General features: G+C 39.7%; 1 protein-coding gene across 1 annotated transcript; it reads right to left on the bottom strand.

Moving 5' to 3' along the window:
* Window positions 1–1058: 1058 nt before the first annotated feature.
* LOC138006915 (matrix metalloproteinase-14-like) lies at window positions 1059–10541 on the bottom strand. Its single transcript, XM_068853547.1, has 4 exons — window positions 10330–10541; window positions 9862–10255; window positions 6250–6552; window positions 1059–4954 (listed from the first exon to the last, which is right to left on the bottom strand). The coding sequence occupies exons 1-4, from the start codon at window positions 10444–10446 to the stop codon at window positions 4329–4331; spliced, it is 1440 nt and encodes a 479-aa protein (XP_068709648.1). The 5' UTR covers window positions 10447–10541; the 3' UTR covers window positions 1059–4328.
* Window positions 10542–10743: the final 202 nt, after the last annotated feature.

Here is a 10743-nt window from a genome sequence, read left to right as displayed (position 1 = left end):
GTAGTAGTAGTAGTAGTAGTAGTAGTAGTAGTAGTAGTAGTAGTAGTAGTAGTAGTAGTAGTAGTAGAGGTAGTAGTAGTAGTAGTTGCGTTCGTGGAACGCAAGCCTAATTTTGACCTGTGGCTTTCGAGAGGTGGTTGTCCTGTGCACGGTTATATGCGGGAAATATCCACATTCCTGACATTCCTGTAAGGACACCAAAATGGCCACCCCGCTTGAGTTTTGCAGGGGCATGTCACGGCCAGTAAACTGGTACCGTTACTAAGACGTGACAAATTTGTGAGCATGTGAGCAGGCCATGTGAGCGCGTCTTTGCGGCTGATCTTTCGTCTTTCTTTCTTTGTGTTCGGAGCGCTAGCGTTGGATTTACCTTTTTGCGGTAGAACTTTGAAGCTGGGTAAGTACTATAATCAATATTCCTTTCGAGTATGATGTTATTTAAACGTTTTGAGCCTAGCATTTGTTAATATTGTCTACTTTATTCATCGGGGATAATACTTGAATCAGTTGCAAGGAGTTTGTTTACGCTGCCGATAAACGAGCAGACGATTGCAAATGTTTGCTTATGTTTGTGCCGCTTCCAGCCAAGAATAATGTAAATATACTTTTACAAATTAGCTTTTACGCTCAAACATTTGCAGTTAATGTGAGAACATTTAGCACGAAATTTGAAGGGTAACAATTGTGAGCCTACGGAAACTGGCGCTGTCACGCAACGTATCAACACAGGGGACCACTTAGCTGGAATCGGACTTTGACATTATGATATATCTGTCTGTAAAACCTTCGTTGCCAATCAGTTTAGCAATAGACCGGGGTTGAATGTCAGATAGGGAAATCATTTATTTTAGGTATATATATTTACGTGACAGCGTCGAACGCACTCTCATAATCTTTGATTACTAGACGTAGTAGTAGTAGTAGTAGTAGTAGTAGTAGCAGTAGTAGTAGTAGTAGTAGTAGTAGTAGTAGTAGTAGTAGTATCATACGTGATAATGTAATATTTGCCTCACGCTTGATTACAGTTAGCAGTGCAAGAGGTTTCTTTGAAGTACGGATCAGGAGAGATGGGTTTCAATGAAAGTTAAGCAAGAAAATTCAACATGTATTGGATTTATTCAAGTTCGTAATTACAGCACGTGGATTTCGACGTCTTCAATATACAACCGCGGTCTATCACTACAAATCGTCCAATAATTACACAATTAAATAAAGTGATATACGTTGCTAAAGTTATTAAAAAATTGTATTTGGTATTCGGAGCATATGGATAAACAAGGCTCGGAAAGATCCGACTTTATGTACACCTATGGAAAATCCAGATAGATTCGATCTGTTTCTTCTCAAGACATTATACAGATATTTACAATACAGAACACTATACATAATTACACTTCTGATTACCCTTGTGTAAAAATACGTGTGGGTCGAGTTGATATTTAGCTATAACAAAGCTGACATAGCAAGCGTTTCAGTAATGTAGCAGGTCTCGTAACCTGCTATTATTTGGTATTGTTAGCAGCTTCCATTGTTTTTAAGTTAAAGTCATTCTTTCAATCGTTAAGTCCTTTCTTTTTGGCTTGGGTATCGAGCCAATTACGTTATACATTACGAGAGCTGCTTGATAAAGCCTTTTCAAGGTTCCGAATTTCGGACGCCCCTCGAACGGCACAATTAAATATTCTACGAAAACGTTTGTTAAGCAGGCTGACAATGTTGAATCACTTTTACATTATTTTGTCTACGCCTAAAAGGCTATCGTTGATGTGTCTTAACTGTGCAAATATACATTTAGTAATTACAGATTTGTCACAGGGTTTAATTTCCCTGTTTCGTCGTTACCAGAAATAAATTGTGTTCGGCTCGTATTGGAGAGCCATGTCAGTTCACCTCGTTTGGGTTCATAGAAACCACGTCACAAAATACTACGTAAATACATTATTATGACAGAGGAAATTACTTTTCATTGTATTTACAAAAAAAATGCAATTTTAAGGGTGCTTTCCTGTTGTCAGAACTGGCCGGCCAGACCCAATAATTTGCAAAGAAAATGCAACAATTTGAAGGAAAACTTGCATGATAATCCCTCGCATTCTTCTTGGGGAGTATATATCATCCTCGACATGTGTTAATGTGGATGCGTTGTAGAGTTAGTCCTTCCAATATGCCCGGTCTGGCCGGTCAGTTCTGTCAAATGGAAAGCGCCCTAAGTTTTTAAAATAGCTGTCACGGTGATGACATGGTTTGGAAACGTTCAGTAGTTGAATTTCTTGTCATTTACAGATAATTTGCTTTCAGGAGAGGCTCCTGACGGTTTCGTTACGATAAACAACGACAGCAGAGTCAAAAGAATCAAATATAAATTCAATTTGATGTCTTAGTCACATGCTGCCTTTCTCTTCCAAACCTTATTTTTGGTTGCTTTGCATTGGACGGCAAAAGCTTGTATTCCACTTATAAAGAAACTGAGCTTAAAACTTCCAACGGGAAACTTCAGGCTGGTTTTTGTCATAAAACCAAAAAACTCTCTTTTTCTAATGTTCTCTCTGTTGTAAAAAGCCAACAGGATACAATAGTAAGCAAAAATAAACCCTTTTCTTTTCTTTGAGTTTTGGCAAAATGCAAATGTCGGTCTGACATTTGCGATAAATGCGATGCTAAATGATATCTCTAAAGAACAGAAAACTTGGTAAGCGAGCAAATCTTTTGTGGATGTTCCTGCCTAATTAAGAGTGACACTTATATTTTTTACTGTCTAGCACGGTGCAGGAGCCCATGACTAGGAGCCTCCCTGTGCAGTATACCCTTGAGTCAACCTTTGCGCGTATCTTTCTATTTTTAGAACTAATCCTTCAGCAAGAAACTCACATTTACAACAATTTACATCAATTTGCATACATTGTTTTTGCTATTTTTGTCTTTGTTCCACAATAATTTTATTCTGATTGGCCATTCTAAACAGTGTGTGCAGAGCCGAAGAACTCGTGGCGTTCTAAAAATAGAACGATACGGGCAAAGGTTGACTCATAGGGCAAGGTCCTACTCATGGGCTCTTGCTAGCACCAGACGATTTACCCGTAAAGAGGGGCCCCCTCGGGCTGGAAAGGGTTAAAGTGCTGGCCCATTATGAACATTTCTTATTTCGGAAAAGTCAAATTTCAGCCCCATAAAACGTGTATTCTACGTTAACCGGTTGTTATTCCCCATGAGTTGCGTAAAGCTCACAAAATTGGCAGTCCCGTTTTCCACGGTCGAGCTGGTATGAGGCAGAGCCTATTCCTGAGATGACGTTACAAACTGATTTGCATTGCAAAAAGTCTCTCAAAACTGGAATGCAAAACAATTTGTGACTCTTCTCAAGGATAGAAACATTTCGCCTATCAGACAAGCGACTGCCAATTTTGTAAGCTTTAAGGCAACTGGTCGGCCTATTTACACATGTAATCGCAACCAGCTGAAGTAAAATACATGTTCTATAGGGTTGAAACCTGAATTTTCCAGAATAAAAAACTTACTTTAAAACAGGTTGTTCGCAACTAAACCCTAGGGACACATAACAATGGTTTGATGAATAAATACGGAATTTTTGAATCTTACAAAGAATATATGGGATCAATAGCGCCCTTGCAACCCAAGAAAATCTATCAGTTTTTGATGGCTAATAAAGTAGCTCGTTATCACAGCTAGGTCTAAACTGCTTAAATTGGGTATAGAGCTAAGATTTAACAAGTTTTTTGTAAACCTTTTGAAGTCAATTAGTAAATAGCATGATACTTTTTTTTGACTAACCTCGTACGTTAATGAAATAAAAATGTTAACAATGACGTCAGTAAAGGATCCCATAATAAGTGGAGCTAATGGAAAAACCTTAAATAATAATGACCACAAACAGGTTTTCTGAGCCCGCGAGACTGAGCACCCCCAGCAAAACTAGTGTTTTAACGAAAACCGGTGATCAGACACCTGGTCCTGGTCATTGCTGTCTAAGGTCTTCCGAGCTAATGCATGGTTTTCACGTTACCTCATCGCCGCCATGTTGGTGGACGAAAACTAGAAGACCTCTCATTAGCTTCTTTTGTTCGTCCACCAGCAATTGTACATTGCAGCATCGTTATGCGCCTCTAGTGATTGGTTGCAAATCACCCCAAACAGAACATAACGTTGATGATTGACATAGTTGGTCTTACCTTGTTCGGAAAAAAAAATTCCTTTCCTCAAACTCTCACCGTGGCAGAATGACATTGAAAAAGGCTACCGAGAAGGTTTCAATGAATTTCTTTTTGAACGAAATGATAGAGTTCTTTAAATTACTGTGCAACCCCATGGATCTAAGGAACGCAGATAGTCTGAAAACCATGATACTGATCATTGATTGAATACGCTGCCGAAAATACAGGGGGACTTAGTGAAGTTGTCTTCCAGAATTTATTACCGCTAAATAAGTACACTTGATGGTCCCCGCCTGGGGTTGTCCACTTAAAAGCAGTGTCAATTCGTTGTAAATTTCTCGGAAGGTTCGGAAACTCATTTGCTATGGTGCTGACTCTATCGACTGCGTCTGCACTGCTGTTGTATCTGAACACCTTGGTACCCTTAAAAAAGTAACTAGAGCTATCGTCCCAGTTAGTTGCTGCATCAATTGGAGCCTGGACACCAGGCCAATGCTGTTCAATTCGTAGAGGATAATAGTGCCCTTGAACAGTTTTACTTTGTACGTTGTACTTCCAGTACCAGTGACCCTTAAATATGTAAGTTGCCTTATTTCCGGGCCAAACAAACATTTCATCAATAGGGTAGCCAAGGTTTGGCATGACTTCTGTCACTGGCCGTGGGTATCCGCGCACAGTGTTTCTGTTTCGGTCGTCCAGGGCCCAATAATAGTCTCCAACAACAATGTGAGTCCTGTAATGGCGTGATTCACACATGGAAGATATTTTCGAAGGATTGCATTTTCCTGTGATTCAAGCAAACCGAACACACAGTTAACGCAGTGATAAAGAAAAAAAAAAAGGATAAAAGACGAGCGAGTACAACGAGATTGTACAGAATAGACCATTTTACTGTTGTAACTAAGTTACCTGGCCTAAGAATGGAAGCGATGCTGCCGGTGACCCTACTTTGATTATAAACCTTTGTACTTTTTTAATGTTAATGTAGACTGATTAGAATTACAATAACACAATTTGCATGATAAAAAGACCTGAGGTCTGTATCAATACAAGGTAATACCACATCAATAGGTCATTTTGCAGTTGTTTGCTCACTGACCTAGCCTAAAAATGTCTAAAAAAATTTACTCTAGCTGATTTATCCTACACTTGAAATCATGCATGAGGAACCCGTTACCCGGCGCCTCCATCTACCCTTTTAACCCTCTGAGTCAACCCTGACCTGTATCTTTCTATTTTTAGAAGGCACTTTCCAGGGAAGTTTTCGTGGTTGTTTTCACAATAGCCAATCATAAGAGGCCTATGGCCATCCACTGATTACGTCACATGCAGCACACAAAAAACACGAACTTCAAGGTATTTCAAAATATAGAAGTTCTAAAAATAAAAAGACACGTAACGGGGTTGACTCGAGGGTACAATACGTATGGAAGCCCCGGATAATGGGCTCCCGAATCACGTGATTACTTCTACTGAATAATATACATGAGAAAATTACTCAGTTCTGATTGGTTAAGAGAAATGTAGTTTTGAATTAACACAGTGCAGAAAATAGGTAATTCAGTGCAAAAAAGGAGATAACACACAAACATTTTGATTGGTCGATGATCAAACAAACTCACAGATAGCAAATCAAATGCGAGCCCAGGATGACGAGTGTGCTATTTCTGCTTAATTACGACATTGTCACCTCGAAAATTCCTATGTATATGATATCGTAGTTATCACATCATTTTTTCGTGCAATTTGGACTAAATGAGCACTCGCCCTTTGAAAATAATTAATAGTGCTTACTAATTTCAAATTGCAGTTAAAAGTCATGTGATGGATGACCTCTACTAAATGCGGTAGTAACTGCGTCTTTCTTACAGGGGCCGCAGAGAGGGAGGATGTTGTTTTCTCTTAAATCTCTCCCCCTCCAACTCCGCCTGTCCCTGTCTTAGCAGTCAGCAGTGCGGCTTCCTAAAACACATTGAGCTGAAGCCAGGCAGGTTGCAATGTAGTTGTCCAAACCCCCTCGGCTCCTTTAACATTAAGGAGAAATTCGAACAGAAAACAGGTGGAAATGAAAAGCACTTACCGTACAAGCTCTGGATGCCATTGATGTCGTCGTTATGTAAGATAACATTGTTTGTATGGCGGTAAGTGGCATGCATTATGCTGTTTGGAACATGCGAGTGCTTTAAGCCCAAGCTATGACCAATCTCGTGGACTGCTACATAAAAAAACGATATTTTTGGGAAGGGCTTTGAACCATCAATATTCCAGTCTTCATCGACATCAAAGTGTATATCTCCATCGATTCTTCGTGAGCCTGGGAAAAAGGCATGTGCATAGACTCCTCCCCGACCATCAAAGGGCGAGGGACATTGGTTATGCCACCCTAATAAAGAGAAGGGTAGATAATTAGTGGATCCATATCCTTCCGTACTTAATAGACCTTTAAAGAATGTGAACTAAACCCAAACACTCCCTCATGGCACAATTTTGTAAAAGCAATGTAGTGGTCGGTAAACCGACCGAAAATAATCACGTCGCTTCCCGGCTTCTAATAAAATTTCAGTCATTAAAACAACTGAATAGACATTAGACATTTGGAGGAGTCGTGGTTCAGTGCTTGCGCAGGGTTTAAATCTCACTGACTCTAACTATTAACTTGGATAAATCTTTCTTCAACTCAGCTGCGGTTTTGTAAATAGCCAACTGATGGCCTCTTACGGTACATTTGAGTTTTTGAAAGGTCACCTTTCAATTGAATTTCTTCTTTAAGTTTGTTTAACTGGACTCCCTTTGAAGTAGCTAAGCGCTTTTGTAGCATTCCTTTCACATATTTGCAACATTTTCTAGGGGAAATAGGTGCTGAATTGCGGAAAATTGAAAAGTAAAAATAACTGCAACATTTATACTTAAATATAAATATGTTGCTGGTAAAATTAAATCCGTTCTCAGGTTGAATCCGTTTTTACCTAGATTAAATTGGTGATCCTCATTTTTCCTAGGTTGAATATGGGTGTCTTTCGTAGACGCGGCCAATATGCCTTCCTTCAATTGGAATATTGGCCGTTTTTATGCTAGAGACGTTAAAGTCGTCTGAGACGTTAAAGTCGTCTCGCGTCGTCGAGACGACTTTAACGTCAGCCACTCTAGTATAAAAACGGGACGCCCTTACTGGGACGCATTTAGCCCTTACTCGTCCACAGACGACTGGCACGAGTTAGCGTTTAATTTTGAAATCGAGGCTTAGCGCTTAAATAACATAGCGGCCAAGGAAAGTTTGAAGGAGTCGCGAGGGAGGAAGTGGAGTGAAGTGGGGCTTAAAGTATTTGTATCTGTTCTCGCAGACTACCGAAATGAATTTGCATTGACTTTAGAGACTCTGGCACTGAAAAAGTCAGCCAATCTTCATATTTTAACTTAAGAAGTTGTAATTCCGTCATGTTTATTTTGTTTGTATACTCGCGCGCTTCAAGTTTATTTGGCGCCGAGTTTCCTCGTCTCCAGTGTCTTTCGAGGATAGAACCCAGTCTTTTTTCACAAAAAGTTTTTTTTTTTCTGTTAGGTCGTCTACTTTTGTGCGTCCCGTTTTTACACCAGACGGCTTTAACATCTCAAAAGTTAAATGCGTCTTGACGACTTTAACGTCTCTAGCATAAAAACGGCCATTCATATTTGACGAATGCCTGACTATTGATCACCTTAGTTCAATCTGACAGCTTTTCCTATTTGTATTTCACGAAGCTGTGATAAAGTTGAGTTAAAAGAAGTGTCAATGTAAGTCTGAAAAAATATTGGAACAAATAGTGCTAAGCCGAGTCAATTTTATTTGTATTAAAGCATCAGCTAGCATCTGCCTTACGGTTTTAGCTTTGAATTCTTTTGTATGTAGATGAAGAAGCAAGTGAACTACGAAAAGTGTAATATTATTCACCCACTCTAAAGTTTTTGCAAACTCTCAATTTATCTACCGCCGCAAAAGATGCGTGAAGCAACTGCCTTTTTGAAATTCCAACTTCCACGCTTTTTGCCCCATCTTTTTTCAAACGATATCCTATTTACAGGCACTTTTTTTTTCGTTGTCAAAGTTCCTTATGCTTAGTTATTTGACATCATCGTAAGTCTTAACAACATGGATTTAACAAACGCATACATTCTCGGGAGTTAGAGGCATTCTCGTTCCCAGGGTCTCAACAACAAAGAGACCCTGGGAACGTGGGTGCGTTTAGGGGGAGGGTGATGGGCGAAAAGAGACTCGGAAGTCGGCCGATTTCCAAACCTTAAGGGGAGAATCTATCTACCAAAGCGTTGATATGGACCTATTCAAATAGTCATTTCTCGAGTCCCATCAACTCCACAGTTGTCCTTTTTTGCGAAGTGTGTCCTATTTATACATTTCTTTTTCTGGTTCGAATAACAACCATATTTGGTAAATCACGTGACCATGATAGAAAATGCCTAAAACTCAGCGAGTTAACTATGCTTTTCGCAAATGTTTAACGCAACAGTATGAGAACTTATTAACACACATTCTCTGGGCTGTAGCGTGGATTTAAAATATACATATTTCTCAAAAGATTATGACATCAAAAAGCCCTCCTTTGATACTCGTCGTCTTCGAAATAGAAATTCCATGCTACAACCGCCTCTTCCTTTCCTTTCCTGAGAGTTCTTACACGTTTTCCTCTGAAATGCACGGCAGAGAACTGGGACTAGTTACACATGCACCTTCTGATTGACGTGATGTCAGATTCCCATTAAAAAGGTTACTTCACAGAACCATCCACGCAACCTTTTTGTGGGGCTTTTGAAAATACGCGTGAAATCAACTACAATTGCCCTCGGGCCCACGCGATTACTTGAACTAATTGCAGCACTTTATATTCATAATAAATGAAATGGAGACAGTTGCTTCTTTTAGAGTAAAACGGTTTCCTAAAGGAATGCTTTCTTGATTGGCACATTAATTTTTTGCTGACGAAATTAAGCAAGGCAAAAAATAAGGAAACGGAAAGGCGCCAATTCAAACGTATTTATTTATATGTTTTTTTATACACTTAAAAACTCTTGGTTCGTGACATGAAAACAACTAAGATGGCTTTGATTGTGGGCCACCCATGTAGAACAGGGAATGACCCGAAAAAAGGAAATGCGGTCATAAACTTTATAATATTAACAATAAACGATACTGATGAGAGGCGGCAATATAGTGTCATGTATTTAAAGCATGTAACTTGTTTCTTTCCTGGCCAAAACTCAGCAGGCAGCTAAAGAGGTAACGTGATTCGGAACCCAATCTTTCGAAACCATTTGGCCTGCAGATGACCTCTTGCAATTCTTGGCAGAATAATTTTATAGAGTAGTTAAACAACCAGCCACCAATAGTGTCCACGTTACTGGTTTGCCAGAAGATTCTGGTAGATTATAGTTTACAAACCCTTGAGTGAGAAATTGCGAATGACGCCTGATTGTCGTCAATCGTGACTCAGAATCTTACGAATACAAAGGTAAATGATAATTTTATTTTTTGTGTTTGCAAGAAATCCCTACACCAAAGCTCTCACCTTTTAGCAATGATCCTCACGAAAATTAAAATCATATTACTACGTAAACGGCCCAAATAAAAAGGATAACTCGTTTCAGCGGGTGTTCATGAAAGAACTAATTAGACATTGATCAAAAATCGTATTCTACTCACAGCTGCCAAAAGTGATTTCTATGTCAGCAATTACTGGTGGGTCTTGGTATCGGAACTGCAACGGACAAACTTCTGACCACATTTGAAACGCCTTAGCCATTGTTTCTTTGACTTGAGTGTGAGTAAGCGGAGGTGTCCACCATGTAAAGTTCGGCACGTACCATGTTACAACAGGATGATACCACGACGGACCAGTGGCATAACGACGGAAACGCAGTTTTGGCCTGAAATTAAGTTTTATTTTTGGAGCGCCGGGAAAGTCTGATCTTTCAGTGGCGCACATTTTCCGGTTTTGCACGACCTCAAAATGAGACACCTTGTCTTTTGATTCAATTCTTTCACTTGGTGAGGAGTTATCCGGTGAGCTTTGAGGCTGGGAAATGCGAGAATGTTCCTGTAAACCGGAAAGACACATTGGAGCTCATATCAATAATGAAACCAAATACGCATTACCACAACAGTACTTACGCTAGGTTCATTCGCTCGTATCACACGAGGTTGTCCTGAGAAGCTAATGGACTTCGTGTCAGATCCGCTAAACAGCATCGTGAGTGTAAAGGCCACTTGATAAATAGCTAATTCCATGTTCTAGTGTGGTCGCCCGTTACACACCGTTCAGTGTCTTCAGTAGTAATCAGGGTCGTTAGTGGTCACTAGAAATACAATCTAGTCTACCTCTTCTATTATTACTATATGAATGAATGAATGAATGAAAGGACGATACGAACGCTTATTAATAGTGTTTCAAAGTCAAATCTGATTGGTTGGAAATGTTGTGGAATTTGAGAAGAGGGAGTCACCTTATGGTAAGCAGATGCATGTTCAGTCGGTGTCTTCCCTCGTGGCCGATAGATTGCCGCCAAAATAAAACAAAAAAACAAT

The sequence above is a fragment of the Montipora foliosa genome, chromosome 6 (genome assembly GCF_036669935.1).
Source record: "Montipora foliosa isolate CH-2021 chromosome 6, ASM3666993v2, whole genome shotgun sequence".
NCBI lineage: Eukaryota > Metazoa > Cnidaria > Anthozoa > Scleractinia > Acroporidae > Montipora > Montipora foliosa.
This window is presented reverse-complemented; position numbering and strand designations above follow the sequence as displayed.

What these genes read in the sequence shown, in the direction of transcription:
- LOC138006915 (XM_068853547.1), bottom strand. Translation starts at nt 10,446, where the DNA reads ATGGAATTAGCTATTTATCAAGTGGCCTTTACACTCACGATGCTGTTT. An exon ending in TACGAGCGAATGAACCTAGC is followed by an intron (nt 10,256 to 10,329) that starts GTAAGTACTGTT and finishes TCCGGTTTACAG; the next exon opens with GAACATTCTCGCATTTCCCA. An exon ending in TGGCATCCAGAGCTTGTACG is followed by an intron (nt 4,955 to 6,249) that starts GTAAGTGCTTTT and finishes CTTGAATCACAG; the next exon opens with GAAAATGCAATCCTTCGAAA.